Raw genomic sequence first — 25,618 nt, 5'->3', positions numbered from 1 at the left:
CCATGTCCGAGGAAGTGAAGTACTAACTAAGCACACATGATGTGTAACTCGGGATGTTTTTCTGTCTGTCAGTGGTTCACCAAAATGCAGCCCCTAATCAACAGCACCAGCATCACCTGGGAATTTGTTAGAACTGCAAATTCCAATTCTAATTTCAACTCTGGGGAATGGGCCCATCATTCTGTCTTAATAAAACTTCTTGGTGAAGGTGACTCTCAGTGCTCAATTTTCTTTTTTATTTTAAGCTTTAAATAGTTTATTTTAGACTATATCAATCTCCTAAGTCCTCTCTTACAAAATTCTTTCTCTAGATTAATGACTATTATGATGAAAGTGTCACTCTCTTCATTATAAATTCAACTATTGAAAAATACCTTTAAGAGTTAAGGTATTTTTTGAATTGTTTTTTATTTATTGTATACAGCATGTTCTTATTCCTTATCCATTTTATACATATTAGTGTATATAGGTCAATCCCAGTCTCCCAGTTCATCAGTGCTCAAGTTTGAGACTCACTGCTGTGCCTGAACTAGGAGACTCACACCATCTATTTAGCTCATCCTCTCTGCCTCCAACATGCCTCCTCCAGTGCCCACACACATATAGCAAAGCTTGCATAGGGAACCAGTTGTTTATCAGGATTGCTTGATGAGAAAGCAATGGATAATTATTGCCTACCTGGTGCCAGGCACTGGGAATATAATGATGAGGAAAATAGATGGACTCTCTACTCTCATGGAGCTTACAGCTTCATAGAAGAATGACGTCTGTGCAGAGGGAAATTGCCAATCATAATGGAATGCACCATCAGCTATATATCCATATTACAACATGGCGCTCTGTGCACTCTGGGGAGACGGCACCCACATCAACTAGAAGACCTGGGTTGGCCAGTCGGCCCGCCTCCCCTGGAACAGTGCCGCAGTGATGCTGAGGGACACCTTTCCTGTTAGCTGTCTCTTTACAGTCTTCGTGCAGTCCCACCAACTGCAGTGACAAAATAGTTATTTTTGAAAAGTTCAAACACATGGAAAAGACTCTGGCCTTCCTTCTAGGGGTCTTTCCAGTCAGCTTTCTTTGAAACCCTGACATGACTTCCCAGATAGAGGCTTGGAAAACACCATCGTACTGCGCTGAGCTCATCTCTTGGTCCTTAGCGGGGACCCACTAAATGCTCGTAGAGCTGTTGTAGGAACGAGCAACACATGTAAGAGATCATCTCTTAGGGAGGGTCACTGTTTTTATACTGATTCTTGTTAGCTTCCATTTCAGATGATGACATTTACTAGTTTTACCCCCAAATTATTTTGGTTTGGAGACTCATTATATGTCTCCAAACAATACACCTGAAATCAGAGATCTGTTGAATGATTTACATGGGTATCAGCATATTAAAAAAACTCACTTGTACTTTCAAATGAGGAAGATGACTTGCACAGACATTTCTACGGACACAATTTTTGACCCTTTTAAAAGAGAAAAATCTGTCTTTAAAGTTGATTATGTCACAGGATGGCTTGATTTTGTTTACACATATGCAAACCCAGGTATTGAGGATAGCGTGCTGGTGTCTCTATCTGTCCCAATAGAGCTGTGGTTCCTGGCCTCAGTCACGGAGGTTTGGAGAAGCGAGAGACTGAGGAAGCCATCCGGCTGGGAGGGAGAGTTTCTGAGTTTCTAACTGGGAAGTCAAAGATGTGGGTCAAAGGTGGTCAGGCCCCAGCAGGCTTTGGTTCCAGAACACTACTGTTCTGGATATTGGTGTAAGTGCTGACCTGTCACCCAAAAAAGATGTCCCCTGTGACACAGAATGACATCACAGCTTTAACAATCTCTGCTTACAACCTGATTCACTTTAACAAGATTCCAAGTAACACAATTGCACAATGTTATACTTTCAAAAGCAAAGGCTGGGCTATTTCCCATCACTTGGGTTAAAATTTTCACAGGGATATCAATAAAGCAAAAGCAGAGATACCTAGAATTTTGCGAAAGTTCCCAAATGCTGACCCACAAGCAACAGTTGTTCTAAATTGTTGCCTAAATTCACAGAGATGCAGTGATATCCAGAGTTTTCCTTAGGCCATCCTCAAGTCCCTCATGCATATTAAGTGCTCAGGGAATGTTTACTGTTGGGCATAATGAGCGGGATTCTTGTCATGAGTCTTCTTAGGAGTCCCCTCTAAAAAAGTGGAGAGAGTTTAAAAAATATTTCTAATACTGTGTTGGGGGTGGGGATGGCCACCCCTCATCATGTATCATTGAGAATCCCTGAATACATTTGCCTGGGGCTTTTCAATTTAGGGACTAAATTGAAGGAGAATTAGGGCTCCTTTCTAGCTCCTGGTCGTCTGAAGATGTTCTCTAGGGAAGGAAACTCTACCTGTTTTAGGGAGGCTGGGGTGAACTCGAGTCACACTTCCTAGATGTGAACTTAGTGAGCATGATGCTCCTGTGACCTAGGACAAGCTCTAGTAAGGAATATGTCATCTTGAGGGCCGCCACCAAGGACCTGCTCCTGGAACTCTGTGACTGACACATGCAGAGCTTATGGGGTTCTACTCAGAAAGGGTGGCAGCTGAGTGTAAGGACAAAGAGCCTGTCTGAGAGAGCTCCTTGCTGTTCCCAGATCCTCCTGTGCCACGCCCAAAGCCCTCGGTCCTTGAATAGGCTCTCTGGCCGGAGACTGGCTGTGGAGTGAAACCAGCTCTAGACTGAGGAGCACGTGAGCCTGGGGGTGCGAGCTGGACCTCTGGGACTTCTCTGGTGCACAGTTGCATTTTCTCTGGGGTGAGTGGAAATTATAAAAAATGTGAGACTTTACATGTTAAAAATTGGGAGATTCACATAAATATCTGGATTTCTGTTTTGTGAATAATCAGATCTTGGAAGTACCTGGGCTCTATAGCCCCATGACAATAATCAGCTGACTGAAGCTGCGTCGTGGCTGTCCCCAAGTTTTCCACGTTCGTTTGGGACCTGCTCTTCTCATCCGCATTACCAGTACAAATCCTGAAGCCACTTGAGTTTGCAACCCTTGATATAGCTAAAAAGTTTGCTGGATACCTTTTATGTATAGAGCTCTGATGCTCTAGACTTAAGCTCCTTCAAAGACTATAGGTGGCTTTATCACTTGTTGGCTAATGCTGTAGACAGTGGCCAGGATGCTTCTGGGGGTAGGGTTGGCCTTACACTAGAGCTGGATTTCCATTGGGTTGTTCACTGGGAACCTACCCCCTCACCTCCCAACTCCTTACCACTTTTTACTCAGAATGCCATTAGCATTATAAAGGGGACACCTGTGAAAAATTGCCAATGATACTGTCAGGCTCAGCGTTCGCATTTAGAATCAAGTCAGGAAGAAGTGCCTTTGCATATGTTGGTGTTCATCTATTTTATTACATATTTTAAAAAATAACATCCTCCCTCTAACAAGCTTAGTTTGCAAATACAAACAGTAGGTGCAAATTGAAAAACAATTACATATAAATCTTTTCTTGCAAGAGGTTCGGGTGTAATTTTAAAAAGTCTCTCCTTACTGGTATGCATAAAAAAATTGCACTGCACAATCTTCAATCAAATTAAAGTGGGATTATATCACGTGGCTGTACTAGGTCCATTCAGTTTCTTTCTAGAAATACGCTGAGTGACCCTCCTGGTAATATTCAGAGTTTCAGAGTTTTATCATTAATGGCGTTGTAAATGTGCTCAGTCATCGGCACATACATTTCTGCTTTGTCATCCAAGAAATACAAGGCATCTTTGATAACTGCAGGGTTAAAGCCCTCTTCCATGAGGGTCACTTTTCGGTGTTTAAAAGTTCCAGTGATCTCAATGGTGTCCTGAAAAACATCAAACAATCATTTGAGAGCAGGTGAAAGCAGGTTCTGTGTGATACCAAGATATCCTGTCTTCAGAACCTCCACTAGGGGGCCCTCTGTGGAGGTATTTTTCCTTCCCTTAAAGCTTGACGATCACATGTGGGGAGAGAGAGTCTGCAGACAGTGGAATACGGAGCAGAAGAGTCTGTCACTTGGTGAGCTTCCAGTATTCCTGGAATATTCTGATTAATGGTGGGGTGGGGAAAGGAATCATGTACACACAGACAACTTTTTTTTTCAGCCTGTTTGTGACACTGAAGACTTGTTTCTTCTTCAGTAAATAGGTGATGATCTGAGGATATTTCAACTTTCATGTCTCTCAACCATCACTGTAAAGCATGTCAGTGTTTTATGAACATCAACAGAAATAACCGTTTAACCTTAGCAATATCTGGTAATCTAACACTTCTTTTCTCACATCTTCAGCTACAGAATCACAGAGCTCAAGGTCCAAAAGTGAGAGTGTTAAACTAAGGGGTTAATGTTTGAGAAAGAAAAAAAAAATCTCTATCCGTGACAGTTTAGCCTTTGGTAGTTCCTACTGGCTAATGATGCCCAATTAAAGTTCACATCACAGAAAGGTGCAGGACTTCAGGGGATTTTTCCATTCTTTAAAACTGGAAACAATAAGTAAGAGGGTCGGAGCATTTCTATTTTATGTGTTTGTTATACCTCATCAAACAGACTTTGTGAGTTATTTGCTAACACTGTTGCTGAATGAACTGCCTGTGGTTTTAGGGGAAAAGGGATTAGGATTTGGTTTCAGCTAGCTATATTTTCTGGTATTTCTGCTTCCTCATTTAGCTTCCTGAAAGGGTAGTGAAAATTTGGCCGTTGTGCTCGCCATGGTAGAAGAGGAATTGTTCCCTTAGACTCAGGTGTCTCCAAGAGAGAGGATAACTGAACTTTATAACAAGGGGTCTCACCTGTATTCTTAGAAACCGGGGCCTTGCATAATTGGGCAGGTAATCGGCCACATGCTTAAAGAGTTTCCTTCCATCAAATTCATGGTCTTCCTTCATCTTGATGGAAGCCATGCCAATTCGACCCTCGTGACCTAGAGTTAAAGTGAGAAAAAATTAGGTGGGTTGTAGCTATTTATTTTATTTATGATAAAATAAATGACCTTTGCTAGGTCAAAGTACAGAGAACTGAGACAGATTTATGGCATGGGTTTCTTTTGGATAGTTGGAATTTTTATTTCAAATATATGTTGAAGTTAAATTCTAAAGTGAATTAAAGATAACAACAAAACAACAAGCTATACATTGATTGAATCTTTATTACATGCCAGGTCCTTTACTAAGTGTGCTTTATGTACTATCTTATTTAACCCTCATGACAACCTTATGAAGAGGTACAAAGGTTATCTCCATTTTACAGGTGAAGAAACTGAGGCTTAATGACATTAAAAGACTTGTTCAAAAAAAAAAAAGACTTGTTCAAGTTCATGCAGCAAATACTAGGCAGGACCAGAAATGGAATTGAGGCAGGCTGGCTAAAGATCCTGTGCTTATTGACATCATCCTTCTTGGCAGCCTAGATGTAAACACCAGAATGGGAAAAAGGTTGAATTAGTGGCTAAAAAATTTTTTGGATTCTGGTGAAAAACCCTTGCTCCCCTGTCGAGGATAATTGGGCTCAGGTGGTTCTTTGGGTCGCAGGTCAGGTCTATTGTGCTTCCAGGCACAGATGTTCACCTCTGAGACATATAATCACGGTTCCTAATAGCTTTGCCTCTGCATTTCAGAGAGGCTGCAGGACAGGAGGGTGAAGGCAGATCAAGGTATGTGCCCACTGCACCCCCACCTCCCCACCTGGATGCCTTCTAGTCCAGAGAGGTTGTGCTCTCCACAGGGGAAACAGATCCTAACAGCTCTTTCTTCCCGGTGTTTAGAACAATTACTATTGTTTTCTTGTGAGGACAGTGGTAATTACATATTAATACCTCTTCTACGTGATCGGGCAGACCCAGTGGGAGTCCAGGTCCACTTCCCTGAACTACTTAACTGTAATCAGAGAGGGGGAAGGAGCCGCCCTTCGTCACCTGGGCCCCAGCTTTCAAAATCTCTCCCATGGTGGTTGTGTGTTTTCCCATGACTCTAAAGAAGTCAGAAAACAAGAGGAAAAATTATAAGAAAGGAAATGCATCCTCATTTGCTTTGCCTCATATCTGAAGGAGGGAGGCAGGGCACCATACCCTCTTTCTCTAGGGGTCCCTGGTAGCTGTCTCAAAGGTACCGGTCTCAGGAATCTTGAATGTCTCCAATGAGCTCCTTTTAGAATTAAGGCAGAGGCTGATGCAACAGAAATCTTCAGAGTCAACTGGCTCCTTGCTTCTTGCTCTGACAGAGGCAATGCCCAACCGAGAGGCAAATGGGGCTGTTGGATCTCAGGTCTCTGTCCTGACTCCCAGAGGTTGGCTGGGGCTAGTTCAGCTCCAGGGGGAAGGTTCCTGTCTGCAGCAGTTCGGGCCAGAGGTTCTCTAGAGTTGTACTATTCAATATGGTGGCCACTGGTCACATGTAGCTATTAAAATTAATTATAATTAAATAAAATGAAAAATTCAGTCCCTCAGTTGCACTAGCCACATTTCAAGTGCTCAACAACCATATGGTAGCTATTGGCTACCATGCTGGACAGTGCAGATATAGAACATTTTCAGAACACTGCAGAAAGTTCTATTGATAATATAAAGCTCTAGAGAGTAGTCTGGCAGTTCTGGTGTCATCTCTAGTCTAGGCCCAAACTTAGAAGTTTCTTCCTGGTCCAAAGCTGAGCTCTGTGAAGGCCTTGTTCAGCCCTTTGGTAGTGAGAATCACCCTGGTGGACTGATGTCTTTCTCTAGATAGATCTGCCACATTTCTAGGCTGCAAGAGTGGCACTGAGAATCACAGAATCTGAAAATAGGAGAGACTGTAGGGTTCATCTCTAATCTTTCACTGCTGTAAGAATTCTCACAGGATCCCAGGTGGACAGCCAGCCTCTTTACTTATCCCAGTTGGTGGGACATTGTCTACCTCAGGAGACAGACCACTCTGTTGTTGGTCCCTCTGGCTACAGGAGAGTTCTCAGGCTAAAATTTGCTCCCTGGTCATTTCAATCCATCTGTTTTATTCTGCTCTCCAGTGCAACATAAACACAGCTGCTCCTTGTTCTACCTGACTTGTCTCCCAATCATGTGAAACCCATTAGCCTCCTCTTCTTTGTTCTATATCAATGGCTCCTAAACTTTACTGGGTGGTAGACCCATTTGGGAATTTAAAAAAGACACAAAGATTTAGTCCCAAACCCCAGATCTGGGCTTTAAAAAGTTTCCCAGATGATTCTGATGACTGGCTAAATTTTCAGAACCACTAGGCCTCCAGGCTTCTCAGACTTCAGTGTTTTTTAAAAATTGTGGTAAAACATACAATTCATTATTTTAACCATTTTAAAGTATACAGTTCAGTGGCATTTAGTACGTTCACAATGTCGTGCAACTATCACCAGTATCTAGAACATTTTCATCACTCCAAAACCAGACTTCATTTGTTTTAAGAATCACTGGAGGGCTTGTTAAAACACAGCTCCCTGGGCCCCACCCCAGAGATTCTGGTTCAGTAGTTCTGGGGTGGGCATTTTTAACATGAGAAATATTAAATTTTTAACAAGCTCCTGGGCGATGATGCTGTTGCTGGCCCAGGGACCCTACTGTCAAATGAAAAATATGCACAACGTGAGAGTTGTGAGTTAAATTTTATTTGGGGGCAAAATGAGGACTATAGCCTGGGAGACAGCATTTCAGATAGCTCTGAGAAACTGCTCCAAAGAGGTAGGGCAGAAGGTCAGTACACATGGGGTTTTAGTGAAGGGGGAGTACATGCAACCAGGCACATATTTTTTGCAGAAGGTATCTGCTAGTCTCACGAAGGTCACTGCTAGTCACGAGGAGCAGATGTCACCATGAAGGATTTTAGTGCTTTTCTAGATATGAGAAGATGCAAGAATTGGGCTCATAAAATCTTCTCCTGAAAATATCTATCTGAAGACCTGTTCTGCCAGTTTTTCCCAGAGCACAGAGTGCCTCATTCCTGATGTCCACCTTGAACTCCTTTCAGGGTGTGTTGAAGGTCTGCAGCTGCAGCGGCTCGTAATTTGATCCTTGTAGAGGCAGGTGGCGAGTGCCAATTTGTAGGTGACACCACTTTGAAGAGCAGTGGATTAGGCCTTTCCATTCCATTTCCCATATTCTCTTACCTTCTCATACTCATTCTTTTGTATTGTTACTTTAAAAACTCCAGCATTTAGAAGGGCATGCAACATATTCCAGGTGGGGTCTGTGAGAGGCCAGCATGGTGCCATGGCTGACAACCACAATATGGGCCCTTGTGTTAATTCAGCCTGAAATCCAACATGAGAAGTATTCTGCACCCCTCAGACTCTGACCTGAGATGTGGCTACACTTTCTGTCAAGTCATTGTCACCGGGTTGGAGAGGAGCAGGCAAGAGAAAGCCTCAAATATTCTTTAAAAAATAAAAGGCCAGCACAATGTCATGTGAAACCATCATAGCTCAGGTAAAAGGGACTTTGGGATTTCCATTTTGAGTATAGATGAGAATCCCAAATACTGAGTTCTAGGGAATACCGATTCCCCTAGTACCTTATATTTGGATAGTGATTTGGAAGTTTTAATCCTCTCTGACATCTATAATTAAAATGATTTCTTTTCATGACAACCCTCATGTACGTGTCTGATAAATATACATTTAGTATTTATGTAATTAAAATGAATTAGTTTTCTCGACAATCTTAACTGCAGGATTGGTATTATCTCTAATTTAGTGATTTGCGTGAAGTCCAACAGCCAGCAGGTGTTGGAGCCAGGACCCAAAATCAGACCTCACCCTCCCCACTCTGCTGGCAGAGGCAGATCTGCAGACAGAGGCTTGGTGACAGCACTTTGTGTGATGATTCTGAAACTCAGTGGAGCAAGCTGGGGTCAGGGACTTGGTTTAAAAGAAGAGTCTGGAAAAAATCAGCTCCTTCCTGGCTTTTTTCCTCTAGCAACGGCACTTGCTCTTACTTGTGCCTCCCAGTTCAGAGGCCAAGATACCACTTCCAAGCTCTCAAGCATGATACCTCTTTTCTTGAGGCATGCCAAATGCTGCATGGACCCTGCATCGTGGAGAGATTTGGCTTGCTTGAGAGCCCAAGAACAGCTGGGGAGTGAACCACAGAGGAAGGCCAGGTTCAGATGTACTGACCTGTCTGATTTATAATGGCACATAAACCAGACATAAGCCCCTTACTCCCAGGAGGCTGGGAAAGAGTTGTTTGATTCTCCAGCTGGCAGGAGGAAGTGATGACAAAATTTGCACGGGGGTTAAAATTATATTCTGTTAGTGTAGGAGTTTTGGCATTGATTTATAATATCTTGTGCATACCTGGCACAGACACGCCATAAACATTCACTTCTTGGACAAAATCAACCAGTCCTACTATGTCAGCAACTTCAGTGGTGGCCACATTTTCCCCTTTCCACCTGGAAGAAAAGGCAAGGTTAGCAGAGGTCACTGGTGGTCTGCGGTGCAGGTTGTCTGTGACAGGTGTTTCCTCCAGACCTCTGTGGGGTGACTGCGTTTGTCCTCCTCACCTTGGCCCCCAAACTCTCCAACTTAGTCATGGGAGAGGCACCCTGCTTGAGGCATGAAAGACAAAGGCATAGACCTAAAGAATAAAATGTGGAATTTTAACCTTGCCACATGAAATGTGATACACAGAATGATGTTCTAATGTTAAAATATGGGTTTGGCCTAAGAAAGGCACTAGAAATCAAAAATAAATCTCAATGACTTTTTGCTGTGTTTAAGTCTCTCACTTCCCTCACTCACTAACTTTGGCTGCTATTTAATTCAGTTAGTAAATGTCTATTAACTAGAATTTCATACTTGTTTTTCAGGGTCTTATGGCAATGAAAAAGCTTTTAATAAGAAAGAAAATATCATACTCTATTTGTAGGGAGAATAATGTTAGTGCCCAATCAGGTGCTACTTTTTCTTTGAATAAAGAGTTAAATTTTGTCTTACATTTAAAAATTCTTTAGATCTCCCAGAAGTATCTTTTTTAGTAACATGAAGGTGGCATAACATAATGATATAGATCCAGAGTCATGGGATATTAGAGATGGAAGGAACCGTAAGGATCATTGGGACCCTCATTTCATGGGTGAAGGAACTGAGGTACAGAAAGATTACCTGCCTGATAACACAGCTGCTCAGGGGTAAAGAGGAAGCCTGGGAGCTGAGTTCTTCTCATTCATATCCATGCTCTTTCTACTACAGACAGACAACTTCCATCTCTTCCTCATTCATTCATGCAAAAAGTAATCACTGTACTAGGTGCTGGGGGGTGAACAAGCAGACACAGGGTCTGGCCTGAGGGAGTTTATACGGGAAGGAAGCTGGTTAAACAGAAGTGTCATGAAGCTGGAGGACCATGCTGTTGCTGAGAATTAATTTCATGGTCTATTACGATGACTTTCAAACTCCACTGTGCTGACTTGTGGGCTCTGTGGGAAACCATCTGGTTGGGAATGGAGAGTGGGAGGGACAGGAGCAGATGGGACTCAGAACCCTCACCTCCTCTTCAACTAGATCAGCTTCACATTAATTTGCATTTGATTTTATCTGAGAAAAAGCCTCATGATTGGAAACAGTATGAAAATCCCTGGCTGACCTGAGTGACTGGTAATAATTGAGGATAAATGGGAGGAATTGGATGGACTAAGTTATTTAGGTGCCCAAAATCAGACACAGGTTTTCTCTCCTAGTTTCATCTGGTGTTGCTCAACCAAGATAACTATGCATTGCAGAGTGATACCCCGTGTATTTTGCGCCTTGTTTTCTGGGAATACAGGAGGTTGAATTGACACACCAAAGAGACAGAAGGAAATGGAGTACCATAACCAAAGTGGAATGTGACTCTAATTTAGGAGTAAGCCAAACTGTGCATGTGTTTGTTTTTGGCTCAATAATTCAGAGAAACCAACCGGAATGTATCTCCAACTCTGTCGTGGAAGTAGATAAAATTTTCGTGGTCCATCATTAAGAGATCTCCACTGTTGAAATAGAGGTCTCCTTTCTTAAAGACATCTCTCAGTTTTTTCTTCTCTGTCTGAGACTTTCCTCCAGCATAGCCACTAAATGGTGTGAGTTGTGTGATTCTGCAAACCAGGAGTCCGACTTCACCTAAGACAGAAGAAAGTAAATTGTTATTTTATGTACTAGCAGTAGGCAACTTTTAGTATTAACCTTCTTTTAAAACTGATGCCATACAACCCAGTGGCAACAAGCTGGCTGCAGGAAGTCATTTTACATGCATGTGTACATGTATTTCCATGTATATCATATACACACATATATACACCATGCACACACACACAGAGTACATTATTCTCTATGGCCACACATTTGTAATTCTTTTAATACTAATCTTTCACTGAATAATGATTTACACACACAATTAGACAAACGCATAGTAGTTTAAGCTTAAAGGAAAGGCCCGCTAAAGCTAACTGTAGTTTTGCAACCATAATTACATATCCGCTTCTGCAAAATGCTTACCTCATAATCAAGAAATTATTAAGCTAGCTTTCAAATTATAGTTATATTACGTGTAGTGGTAAATTACTATCTTTTGGAATTTATCTATTTCCAAGAGTACGAAAATAAACCTCTTTTTTTCCCCCACTCTGATGAATTTTACCATGTGTTCATTTTAGCTGTGATATGTTAGTTCTTAAGAGTCACTTGGTTAAGGTAAGAAAAGGCACAGGTTAATTGAACAAAAATCCACTGTACCTTTGGGAACTTTGATGCAATATCCATTTCCATCTCGAACGGGTTCATCTTTCTCCACATCATATTTAATCAGCTCATAAGTTATGACTTTCTAGCAAAATTAAAATGGATCATTCTGAGCACATATTCTTTCACAACTTATTCTTTTTTATTGTGGCATAGCATACATAAAGCATACAAAGTGCACATATTTAAGTGTACAGCTTGATGAATTTTTGCATATGCATACCCTTATGTAACTACTGCCCAGATCAAGATACTAAATGTTTTCATTACCGTTAGAAGTTTCCTCCTGCCCCTTTCTGTCAAGTCACTATTCTGACTTTTACTGCCATCAAGTAGTCTTAAGCATCAAATAAGTGAAATAAATATATGCCTTAGTATCTGCTGCTTTCACTCAGCATAATGTCTGTGATATCCATCCCTCCCTGTTGGTGTTTGTGTCAGTGGTGTACTTTTTATTGCCATGCAACTTTCCTTGTATGACTATACCACAATTTATTTATCTCTTCTCCTGTTAATGGACATTTGGATGTTTCTAGTTTTAGACTATTAAATATAAAGCTGTTATGAACATTCTCATGCATGTGTTTTGGTGGACACATCACATGTGGGCTTTTAAAATCTTGTTTAGGGGAGACCTTCAAGATGGCGGAGGAGTGAGATGTGGAGATCGCCTTCCTCCCCACAAATACATCAGAAATACATCTACACGTGGAACTGCTCCTACAGAACACCTACTGAATGCTGGTAGAAGACCTCAGACTTCCCAAAAGGTAAGAAACTCCCCACGTACACAGGTAGGGCAAAAGAAAAAAGAATAACCAGAGACAAAAGGATATGGATGGAACCTGCACCAGTGGTAGGGAGCTGTGAAGGAGGAAAGGTTTCCACACACTAGAAGCCCCTTTGCGGGCCGAGACTGTGGATTGCGCAGGGGGGAAGCTTTGGAGCCGCAGAGGAGAGCGCAGTCACAGGGTGCGGAGGGCAAAGCGGAGAGATTCCCGCACAGAGGATAGGTGCCGACCGGCACTCAGCAGCCCGAGAGGCTTGTCTGCTCACATGCCGGGGCGGGTGGGGGCTGGGATCTGAGGCTCGGGCTTCGGTCGGAGTGCAGGGAGAGGACTGGCGGCGTGAACACAGCCTGAAGGGGTTAGTGCGCCACGGCTAGCCGGGAGGGAGTCTGGGAAAAAGTCTGGACCTGCCTAAGAGGCAAGAGACCATTGTTTCGGGGTGCGCGAGGAGAGGGGATTCAGAGCACCGCCTAAATGAGCTCCAGAGACGGGCGCGAGCCGCGGCTATCAGCGCGGACCCCAGAGACGGGCATGAGACGCTAAGGCCTCTGCTGCCGCCACCAAGAAGCCTGTGTGCAAGCACAGGTCACTCTCCACACCTCCGCTCCTGGAAGCCTGTGCAGTCCGCCACTGCCAGGGTCCAGTGATCCAGGGACAACCTCCCGGGGACAACACACGGCGCGCCTCAGGCTGGTGCAACGTCATGCCGGCCTCTGCCGCTGCAGGCTCACCCTGCCTCCGTACCCCTCCCTCCCCCTGGCCTGAGTGAGCCAGAGCCCCTGAATCAGCTGCTCCTTTAACCCCATCCTGTCTGAGCAAAGAACAGACGCCCTCAGGCGAGCTACATGCAGAGGTGGGGCCAAATCCAAAGCTGAACCCCAGGAGCTGTGCGAACAAAGAAGAGAAAGGGAAATCCCTCCCAGCAGCCTCAGGAGCCGCGGATTAAATCTCCACAATCAACTTGATGTACCCTGCATCTGTGGAACACCTGAATAGACAAATAATCATCTTAAATTGAGGCAGTGGACTTTGGGAGCAATGATATATATATTTTATTCCTTTTTCTCTTTTTGTGAGTGTGTATGGGTATGCTTCTTTCTGTAATTTTGTCTGTATAGCTTTGCTTTTACCATTTGTCCTAGGGTTCTGTCCGCTTTTTTTCTTGTTGTTCTTTCTTTACCTACAGTTAGTTTTTAGAGCTTGTTATCATTGGTGGATTTATTTTTTGGTTTGGTTGCTCTCTTCTTTCTTTCCTTTTTTATTACTTTTTAATTTTTTGTTTTTAGTAATTATTTTTAATTTTAATAACTTTCTTTTATTTTATTATTTTCTTTCTTTTTTTCTCCTTGTTCTTCTGAGCCATGTGGCTGATAGGGTCTTGGTGCTCTGGCCAGGTGTCAGGCCTGTGCCTCTGAGGTGGGAGAGCCGAGTTCAGGACATTGGTTCGCTAGAGACCTCCCAGCCCCTCATAATATCAATTGATGAGAGGTCTCCCAGAGATATCTGTCTCAACGCTAAGACCCACCTCCACTGAATGACCAGCAAGCTCCAGTGCTGGACAACCCATGCGAAACAACTAGCAAGACAGGAACACAACCCCACCCATTAGCAGAGAGGCTGCCTAAAATCATAATAAGGTCACAGACACCCCAAAACACACCACCGATTGCGGTCCTGCCCACCAGAAAGACAAGATCCAGCCTCATTTACCAGAATACAGGCACCAGTCCCCTCCACCAGGAAGGCTACACAACACACTAAACAAACCTAACCCACTGGGGCAGACACCAGAAACAATGGGAAGGACAAACCTGCAGCCTGTGAAAAGGAGACCACAAACACAGTAAGTTAAGCAAAATGAGAAGACAGAGAAATACGCAGCAGATGCAGGAGCAAGGTAAAAACCCACCAGACCTAACAAATGAGGAAGAAATAGGCAGTCTACCTGAAAAAGAATTCAGAGTCATGATAGTAAACATGATCCAAAATCTTGGAAATAGAATGGAGAAAATACAAGAAACGTTTAACAAGGACCTAGAAGAAGTAAAGAGCAAACAAACAATGATGAACAACACAATAAATGAAATTAAAAATTCTCTAGAAGGAATCAATAGCAGAATAACTGAGGCAGAAGAACGGAGAAGTGACCTGGAAGATAAAATAGTGGAAATAATTACTGCAGGGCAGAATAAAGAAAAAAGAATGAAAAGAATTGAAAACAGTCTCAGAGACCTCTGGGACAACATTAAACACACCAACATTTGAATTATAGGGGTCCCAGAAGAAGAGAAAAAGAAAGGGACTGAGAAATATTTGAAGGGATTATACTTGAAAACTTCCCTAATATGAGAAAGGAAATAGCCACCCAAGTCCAGGAAGCACAGAGAGTCCCATACAGGATAAATCCAAGGAGAAACATGCCAAGACACATATTAATCAAACTATCAAAAATTAAATACAAAGAAAAAATATTAAAAGCAGCAAGGGAAAAACAACAAATAACATACAAGGGAATCCCCATAAGGTTAACAGCTGATCTTTCAGCAGAAACTCTGCAAGCCAGAAGACAGTGGCAGAACATATTTAAAGTGATGAAAGGGAAAAGCCTACAACCAAGATTACTCTCCCTAGCAAGGGTCTCATTCAGATTCAACAGAGAAATTAAAATCTTTACATACAAGCAAAAGCTAAGAGAATTCAGCACCACCAAACCAGCTCTTCAACAAATGCTAAAGGAACTTCCTGAGGCAGGAAACACAAGAGAAGGAAAAGACCTATAATAAAAAACCCAAAACAATTAAAATGGTAATAGGGACATACATATCGATAATTACCTTACGTGTAAATGGATTAAATGTTCTAACCAAAAGACATAGACTGGCTGAATGGATACAAAAACAAGACCCGTATATATGCTGTCTACAAGAGACCCACTTCAGACCTAAGAACACAAACAGACTGAAAGTGAGGGGATGGAAAAAGATATTCCATGCAAATGGAAATCAAAAGAAAACTGGAGTAGCAATTTTCATATCAGACAAAATAGACTTTTAAACAAAGACTATTAGAAGAGACAAAGAAGGACACTACATAATGATCAAGGGAACGATCCAAGAAGAAGATATAACAATTGTAAATATTTATGCACCCAACATAGGAGCACCTCAATACATAAGGCAAATACTAACAGCCATAAAAGGGGAAATCGATGGTAACACAATCTGTAGGGGACTTTAACACCCCACTTGCACCAATGGACAGATCATTCAAAATAAAAATAAATAAGGAAACACAAGCTTTAAATGATACATTAAACAAGATGGGCTTAATTGATATTTATATGACATTCCATCCAAAAACAACAGAATACACTTTCTTCTCAAGTGCTCATGGAACATTCTCCAGGATTGATCTTATCTTGGGTCACAAATCAAGCCTTGGTAAATTTAAAAAAATCGAAATTGTATCAAGTATCTTTTCCAACCACAATGCTAGAGACTAGATATCAGTTATAGGAAAAATTCTGTAAAAAATAGAAATACATGGAGGCTAAACAATACACCACTTAATAACCAAGAGATCACTGACGAAATTAAAGAGGAAAACAAAAAATACCTAAAAACAAATGACAATGAAAACACGATGACGCAAAACCTATGGGATGCAGCAAAAGCAGTTCTAAGAAGGAAGTTTATAGCAATCCAATCCTACCTCAAGAAACATCTCAAATAAACAACCTAACCTTACACCTAAAGCAATTAGAGAAAGAAGAGCAAAAAACCCCCAAAGTTAGCAGAAGGAAATAAATCATAAAGATCAGATCAGAAATAAATGAAAAAGAAATGAAGGCAATGATAGCAAATAAAACTAAAAGCTGGTTCTTTGAGAAGGTAAACAAAATTGATAAAGCATTAGCCAGACTCATCAAGAAAAAAAGGGAGAAGACTCAAACCAATCGAATTAGAAAAGAAAAAAGAAGAAGTAACAACTGACACTGCAGAAATACAAAGGATCATGAGCGATTACTACAAGCAACTCTATGCCAATAAAATGGATGACCTGGAAGAAATGGACAAATTCTTAGAAAAGCACAACCATCCGAGACGGAACCAGGAAGAAATAGAAAATATAAGCAGACCAATCACAAGCACTGAAATTGAAACTGTGATTAAAAATCTTCCAACAAACAAAAGCTCAGGACCAGATGGCTTCACAGGAGAATTCTATCAAACATTTAGAGAAGAGCTAACACCTTTCCTTCTCAAACTCATCCAAGGTATAGCAGATGGAGGAACACTCCCAAGCTCATTCTATGAGGCCACCATCACCCTGATACCAAAACCAGACAAAGATGTCACAAAGAAAGAAAATTACAGGCCAATATCACTGATGAACATAGATGCAAAAATCCTGAACAAAATACTAGGAAACAGAATTCAACAGCACATTAAAAGGGTCATACACTATGATCAAGTGGGGTTTATCCCAGGAATGCAAGGATTCTTCAATATATGCAAATCAATCAGTCTGATACTCCAGATTAACAAATTGAAGGATAAAAATCATATGATCATCTCAATAGATGCAGAAAAAGCTTTTGACAAAATTCAACCCCCGTTTATGATAAAAACTCTCCAGAAAGTAGGCATAGAAGGAACTTTCCTCAACATAATAAAGGCCATATATGACAAACCCACAGCCAACATCAATCTCAATGGTGAAAAACTAAGACCATTTCTGCTAAGATTAGGAACAAGACAAGGTTGCCCACTCTCACCACTCTTATTCAACATAGTTTTGGAAGTTTTAGCCACAGCAATCAGAGAAGAAAAAAATAAAAGGAATCCAAATCAGAAAAGAAGAAGTAAAACTGTCACTGTTTGCAGATGACGTGATACTATACATAGAAAATCCTAAAGATGCAACCAGAAAACTACCAGAGCTAATCAATGAATTTGGTAAATTTGCAGGATACAAAATTAATGCACAGAAATCTCTGGCATTCCTATACACTAATGATGAACAATCTGAAAGAGAAATTAAGAAAACACTCCTATTTACCGTTGCAACAAAAAGAATACAATAGCTGGGAATAAACCTACCTAAGGAGACAAAAGACCTGTATGCAGAAAATTATAAGACACTGATGAAAGAAATTAAAGATGATACAAACAGACGGAGAGATATATTATGTTCTTGGATTGGAAGATTCATCATTGTGGAAATGACTATACTACCCAAAGCAGTCTACAGATTCAATGCAATCCCTATCAAATTACAAATGGTATTTTTCACAGAACTAGAGCAAAAACTTTCACAATTTGTATGGAAACACAAAAGACCCTGAATAGTCAAAGCAATCTTGAGAAAGAAAAACGGAGCTGGACAAATCAGGCTCCTGGATTTCAGATTATACTACAAAGCTAAAGTAATCAAGACAATATGGTACTGGCACAAAAACAGAAATATAGATCAATGGAACAAGATTGAAGGCCCAGAGATAAACTCACGAACATATGGTCACCTTATTTTTGACAAAGGAGGCAAGAGTATACAATGGAGAAATGACAGCCTCTTCAATAAGTGGTGCTGGGAAAACTGGATAGCTACATGTAAAAGAATGAAATTAGAACACTCCCTAACACCATACACAAAAATAAACTCCAAATGGATTAAAGACCTAAATGTAAGGCCAAACACTATAAAACTCTTAGAGGAAAAGATAGGCAGAACACTCTGACAACAATCACAGCAAGATCCTTTTTGACCCACCTCCTAGAGAAATGGAAATAAAAACAAAAATAAACAAATGGGACCTAATGAAACTTAAAAGCTTTTGCACTTCAAAGGAAACATAAACAAGGTGAAAAGACAACACTCAGAATGGGAGAAAATATTTGCAAATGAAGCAACTGACAAAAGATTAATCTCAATAATTTACAAGCAGCTCATGCAGCTCAATATCAGAAAAACAAACAACCCAATCCAAAAATGGGCAGAAGACCTAAATAAACATTTCTCTAAAGAAGATATACAGATTGCCAACAAACACATGAAAGGATGCTCAACATCACTAATCATTAGAAAAATGCAAATCAAAAGTGCAATGAGGTATCACCTCACACCAGTCAGAATGGCCATCATTAAAAAATCTACCAACAATAAATGCTGGAGAGGGTGTGGAGAAAAGGGAACCCTCTTGCACTGTTCGTGGTAAATTGATACAGCCAATGGAGGTTCCTTAAAAAAACTAAAAATAGAACTACCATACGACCCAGCAATCCCACTACTGGGCATATACCCTGAGAAAACCATAATTCAAAAACAGTCATGTATCACAATGTTCATTGCAGCTCTATTTACAATAGCCAGCACATGGAAGCAACCTAAGTGTCCATCAACAGATGAATGGTTAAAGAAGATGTGGCACATATATACAATGGAATATTACTCAGCCATAAAAAGAAAAAAAATTGAGTTATTTCTAGTGAGGTGGATGTACCTAGAGTCTGTCATGCAGAGTGAAGTAAGTCAGAAAGAGAAAAACAAATACCATATGCTAACATATATGGAATCTAAAAAAGAAAAAAAAAATGGTCATGAAGAACCTAGTGGCATGACGGGAATAAAGACGCAGACCTACTAGAGAATGGACTTGAGGACACTGGAGGGGGAAGGGTAAGCTGGGACAAAGTGAGAGAGTGGTAGTGTATATATGGACATATATATACTACCAAATGTAAAATAGATAGCTAGTGGGAAGCAGTCACATAGCACAGGGAGATCAGCTCAGTGCTTTGTGACCAGCTTGAAGGGTGGGATCGGGAGGGTGGGATAGAGGGAGACGCAGGAGGGAAGAGATATGGGGATATATGTTTATGTATAACTGATTCACTTTGTTATAAAGCAGAAACTAACACACCATTGTCAAGCAATTATACTCCAATAAAAATGTTATAAAAAAATCTTGTTTAACCTTAATCCACTACTGTTAGATGTTTCGCATTCCAGGGACATGTTCTCCAATACATTTAAGATTCAATGATATAATGGTATACTTTGTTTCATGCCCATGGCTATAAAATTATTAAAACTCCACCATATTTCATGTTACTATAATTCAAGGGCATAAGAATTTAAATTTAATTCAGTAAGAGCAATAAGTATACTATTTTCTATATTGGCAGCAAAATACAAATGTGACAGTGTTTAGGTTTAATTATTAACCATGATTACTATGTCCATTTCAAATTTGTATTCAAATCTGTATGATAAATTAACCAATCATATGCTTTGGTAGTAGCAGTTAACCATTAGAAACCAAATAGCATTCATAGTCAACAAATGTAGATCTTGTTTATTTGCAAGAATGTGAAGAAAATTTGGGGTGGTAAGTAATGCTTTTTTCCTTATCAAATGCAGGGTCATCGTCTTCCTTTTTTTCTAGTTAAAATATATGGTTTTGTTTAAAGTAGAAAAACTGACAATAAAACATGGCAATCAATGGATGAGAAGCAAAGAACTAGTAATATACAGCATCAATTTCTCGGGTCCTCAGGTTTAGTTTGAAATGAAAGTTTCCCTGCAACTTACGTTTTCTGAGGGTTAGTAGTGACAACATAGATAGCTTGCACCAGGCGTCAGCTCAGCTTTCTGCCCTCTCTTGTTGTGAACTGCATTTAGCCTGGTTATCCAAGGTTTGGGCTGGTTCAGGATGCTAACTAGAGAAGATTAACCCTCTCAGCAGCGATTCCAGTGGGGAGTAGGAAATTGATTCTCAGTCTGTAGTAGTGCTGCCCAGTAGAATTTTCTGTGATGATGGAAATGTCCTATAACTGTACTACTCAACGTGGTTATCACTAAACACATGTGGCTACTGAGCACTTGAAATGTGGCTAGGGTGAATGAAGAACTGATTAAAAGTTTACATAATTTAAATAGCTACATGTAGCTAGTGGCTACTGTATTGGATGGCGCAGGTGTGGAGCACAGTGGAGGGACATGTGTAGTGTAGGTTTAGTTGTTGTTAGAGAGGTTCCTTGGACTTGGGAATGCCTGGAGATCAGGCCAGAATACAAGGAATGGAACAGTAATAAACTTTACAACTAATAACTCTTCAAGGCTATTATATGACAGGCATTGGGTTATATCCTATTTAATGTAATCCTTTCAAGAACTCTCTTCCTTATTACACTGAGTTTGGGCCAGGCACTAGGCTCTATATTTTCTCTTTCTGTCTCTTTTATAGATTCTGAAGTTGAGGCCTAAGGAACACAAAGGGCATGACCTTGGGCTAGTCTGTGATGGTAGTGGAATTTGATCTCTTGGGCCAGATCTCTTATGCACATGGACTATTGTCCTCTGTACTTTGGTCAGTCCCCGGGGGCACAGGTTGCCTGGGAGCTCTGGTGTGGCTGTTTCATGCCCAGGCAGGATGAGCTGCCCAAGGCATAACCACAGTAATGACTGCTCAAGCAAGTGAAGGTTCAGCATTTGCTGAATATTTCTGGAATTTTGCAGAATAGGTGGTCATCTGGAAGACTGACTGCTCGAGCACAATAAAAGGCAAAGAGATTGTCTGGAGGTGAGGCAATAAAATGAGAGGGAAAAGAGAATGCTGTGAGGGCTGGCTTACACATAAGAAATATCTTTCTGGTGTAGTTACTAGGTGAAAACAAATGTTTACAAGATCCTACAACTCGGATGCACCCTGGTTATCTTGAAGGAGTGGTTCTTAACCCTGGCTGAACAGCTTTAAGAAAACACTGATGCCTGGGCCCCCCCTCAGAACAATTGAATCCAAAGCTCAGGGGGTGGGGGCCCTGCACCTATATGTATAAAAAATTCCCCTGGTGGTGGTAACGTACAGTGTGATGAAAGGGAAGTACCACATTTCACGGTGTATAGTAAACATACAGAACTGGTAACCTTCAGGTGTTTTAACAAATACAAGTATAAATGGCATTAGAAGACTTCACACAAGTTGCAGATGGCAAAGGCATAATGGGTTGTTATTAATAGAAATTAATATTTTAAAATTCGAGGACCCTGTCATTTTTAGGTCATTGTCACAGAGCCTGAGCAGAACCCCTCTTGGTGATATGAATGGGCCATGGCTCTGAGACTGCATGGGATTCTGATGATAACATCATCATGACATAGCTTTTAAGAAATCTCCATGTGCTGAAAGCTGGCTGCCCTCATTTTTCAATGTACTTACTCTCAGTAGGTAGTTTACTCTTCCAACAGCACCGACTTTTCTCGTGTAATTCATAAATCCGATATTGCCTTCAGTGGAAGCATAGAACTCATAAATGTGAATGTCCCCAAATCTCTTGATGAATTCTCTCCACACATCTCCTCGCAAGCCATTTCCCAATGCCATTCTCACTTTATGGTCACGATCGTTTGGTTTCTGTAGCGGGACGAAGAAGAGACCAAGCTGAAACATCTTTGGAGCCTGTACTTACATATTAATAGTGGCCTTTATGTTTCTACATATTTATGTTGGTTATGAGCTGACCTTAGTGCATGCCTTTTCTGTCATCCACACATATTACACCTCCCCCCGCCTACCAACACACACAGTATGGGCCGACAGTGGGAACTCTGATTTAATAGTTGAAAGGCTTGGATTTTCCCATTTTGATTTGTCACTTGACAGAACTAAGTGATGCCAGCATTTAACCCACATCCAATCTAAAACTTAAGTCATGTGTTGATTGTTTTCTTGATGAGGCTGGTGGGTCTCAGTGAATTGCCAGAAAGGAAAGGTCCCATGGGAGAGGTCTGTCAGAGACTGACACAATCTGAAGTGATAATCTTCACTTGACTGTGATGAAGAAAATGGGAACACAGTCCAGGCAAAAAGAGAGAATCATTTTCTACAGTCATTCAAGAGAATTCATGTGAGGGCCTGGCGGGACTGGGGAGAAGACTCTTGATCATGCGTTCGTCTAACAGATAGACCCAGTGGTCACAAGAGCAGGTAGAGCTGAACCAGCACAATGAAACTGTTCTGATGGGATGGGAAGGGGAAGAGAGAGAGGAAGCTGGCTCCCACTTGCCTGAGGTGGCCTGGGAGGAATATGCTTTGCTATAAATAAAAATCACAAAGGAAAGGCTGTTTTGGGTATAAGAACTGAAAGCAGAGCTTGTATGAGCAAGAGAGGGGGATGAGGGCTGGTCTGCTTTCCATTTATGAGGCCCTACAAATATGTCCAAACCTTGGGTAATTTTAATGATATTTTATATTAATAAGGCATTTGATGTGACGTCAGGAGATCACAGCCTGGAGGGAGGGACAGGTAAATAAGTATAATTTTAACTTGCAAAATCTGTAACTTGATGACCTCTACTCTAACAGAAAATAGGACGGAGTGGGGGAGAAGTACCAGGTAACTAGGATTCTCCTCTCCTATCAAATGTGAATTTCTTTGACTGAACAGCAACTTGCTTAAAAGAGCAAATGTTCTAAGGGGTATTTTGTACCTTATTTCCTACTCTGTGACATCACTGTGAAGTGATTTTGGAATAAGAGATCCTTTTTGAAAAAAAACGTTTGCAGAGAGAGGCTGGCAGTTCTCTGACAAGGGGAGGACCTTTGATACGGCAGTTAGAAACCAAACCAAACAAACCTTGAATTGGTTTCCAAGTGAGAGAAGCCAAGGAGCCCGTGGAGCAGTATGTATGCATTTAATTTTTAAGTAGCTCCTTGGTCAAACCTCAGATGGTGAGGTTCTTTCAGGAGTCCTAACCAGAGAGGCGGACGATACCTTTCACTAGTTAAAACTGGGCCCCTTGTGCCGTCTTTTTGAGGAGGAAATGTGTAGAGAGAGAGAGACTAGGCGTGTTGTCCCAATGTTTCTTAACCAGGGTGTTGAGGAGACTTACCTGAGAAGCCTTCTGAACCTGCATGAACTTATTTGTTCTGGCTGAGTGAGAACCTATTCTCTTCATCAGCTCTATCGGTCCCTAAGTCACTGAATCGATTCCCTTTTCTAATTATCAAGTACTTTTAAGTCAGGAGACTATATATCTGGTTTGCCAGGGCCGATCCTGGTTTACACCTGATGTCCTGATGTGCTTATTAATGACACTCCTTTAATTCTCAAATGTCCCTGTCTGGATAGTGTTTTTCTGTTGTTTTTTTTTGTGTGTGTGTGGTAGGCGGGCCTCTCACTGTTGTGGCCTCTCCCGTTGCGGAGCACAGGCTCCGGACGCGCAGGCTCAGCGGCCATGGCTCATGGGCCCAGCTGCTCCGCGGCATGTGGGATCTTCCCGGACCGGGGCACGAACCCGTGTCCCCTGCATCGGCAGGCGGACTCTCAACCACTGCACCACCAGGGAAGCCCCCTGGATAGTGGTTTATAGGGTCATCCTGTCCATAAGGTACTACTCTCCTCAGCAAGGATTGTCAGCTTTCCAGAGGCTACCCTTGCCCGCCACACTGCTGTCCCTCACTGCCACTCTGAGAATAAACCATCACAAATATTTGTGGAATACTTACTTTTGCTTGAAAATAATCACCTGACCTGGGGTTGACTTGGTCCCAGGCCTGCGTGAGAAGCCCCAAAGTAGCATTCCAGTGTGTAGACCGGAGACCTTACTTCTTCTATATGCAGCGCACAATCACCCTCTTAGTTCATTTCCTTGTCTAATGGGTGGTGAACATTTATCTCTCCCATTAGACTGTAAGCTCCTTTGAGGCCTAATCTCTCTATCATCCACTGTGCCTGGACCTGTGCTTTGCATATAGTGCAATTCCTGCAGTAAAAGAAGAAATAACCTCCACCAGGAAACCCTCAACTTCCTTGTTCAAACAGTTAATGGCCGGGACATCAGCACCAGGGCAGGGTTTACGGTGCAGCAGGCAGCAGTGCTCTGGAGATGTGGGAAGCGGGCCAACCTCAGAGGTGCAGCTGTCACCTGCGGGTGCCAGGTAGCTGGGCTCACAGTCACAGTGCCATCAGCTTAGTTTTCGTCATAAACTGAGGGATCTTATTACACCAGCAGAAGGGATTAAGGCTGTAGGCTAGAAATGTTTGTGGACACAAACCAAGAGGCCCTGGAGGCTTCAGAGATGTCTGGTTCTCATCTAAGCTTTTGCTCACCAGGGCCTGAGAGTACTGGTGTTTCTCCAAAAGAAGAAACAGTATTTCCTCACCACCAAAGCCACTTCCCAAAGGTCAAGGGTCACCTCATTTTTCTTTAACAAAGATCGAACATTCTATTCTACATTAGAGGTGAGGTGCAACATGCAGACACACCTGGGGGATTTTAATCCACCATGGATTGAATGACTGATGAAGGGTGAGAGATCAGGGTGTCCAGAGAGGGTGCGGGGCACCAGGTAATCAGAGGAAGCAGAAGAATTTTACTGAGGGCTTTGCTATGCACCAGGCAATTGCCCTGCATTATCTTAAGGTTCTAAGGAGCCCTACTGAAATGTGAGAGGTAATCAAGTATTTGCCTCATATTACAATTGAGGAAACGGAGCTTTGAGAAGTTTAAAATAATTTGCCCAAGATCACACAGGTAGAAACACAGTTGTCCCCAAATTCAAATCCAAATCTACGTGACTTTGTAGAGCACTCCTTTCCTTAGTCAAAAAAAAAGCGACACACACACAGAGTTTAAGAACCAAATAGTACTGAAAGACTTACATGAAGAAATGTTATTCCACTTATCTGTCCTCATCCTTTGCCTTCAGCCTACCACCCAGAGGCAGACATGTTTAACCCCTGTAGCTGTTTCTTCTCACCTGTATATTTCTTTTTTTTTTTTCAACCGAAAAAAGAATATATTCTGATTCAAATGCTATAACATCATTACACCAAAAAATTTTTTAAAATACACGTTTTAAAACAGACACATCTAGTTAGTGCAAGGGATGTAACAAGACTGTGATTTTACCTTAGCATTTATATTGAATCTAACATGTTGCATCTCTTTCACATACATTTCTTGCCTAACAGAAATGGAGGTGTGGGCTTCCCTGGTGGCACAGTGGTTGAGAGTCTGCCTGCCGATGCAGGGGACACGGGTTCGTGCCCCGGTCCGGGAAGATCCCACATACCGCGGAGCGGCTGGGCCCGTGAG

The 25,618-nt window shown here is 41.7% G+C and overlaps 1 protein-coding gene across 1 annotated transcript in view; it reads right to left on the bottom strand.

The window, feature by feature from the left end:
- Window positions 1–3,379: 3,379 nt before the first annotated feature.
- SLC27A2 (solute carrier family 27 member 2) overlaps window positions 3,380–25,618 on the bottom strand; it is a 55,567-nt gene continuing 33,328 nt past the window's right edge. The window contains exons 5-10 of the mRNA XM_082648578.1: window positions 21,738–21,932; window positions 11,724–11,814; window positions 10,913–11,111; window positions 9,309–9,406; window positions 4,808–4,938; window positions 3,380–3,842 (exon numbers count right to left, since the gene is read on the bottom strand). Coding sequence (XP_082504704.1) covers window positions 3,666–3,842; window positions 4,808–4,938; window positions 9,309–9,406; window positions 10,913–11,111; window positions 11,724–11,814; window positions 21,738–21,932 — 891 coding nt within the window. The 3' untranslated portion in view covers window positions 3,380–3,665. The remainder of the gene's footprint in view (window positions 3,843–4,807; window positions 4,939–9,308; window positions 9,407–10,912; window positions 11,112–11,723; window positions 11,815–21,737; window positions 21,933–25,618) is intronic.

Source organism: Grampus griseus, assembly GCF_964374135.1.
Source record: "Grampus griseus genome assembly, chromosome: 2".
NCBI lineage: Eukaryota > Metazoa > Chordata > Mammalia > Artiodactyla > Delphinidae > Grampus > Grampus griseus.
Note: the sequence above shows the minus strand (reverse complement) of the source record. Positions and strands in the feature narration are given on the sequence as shown.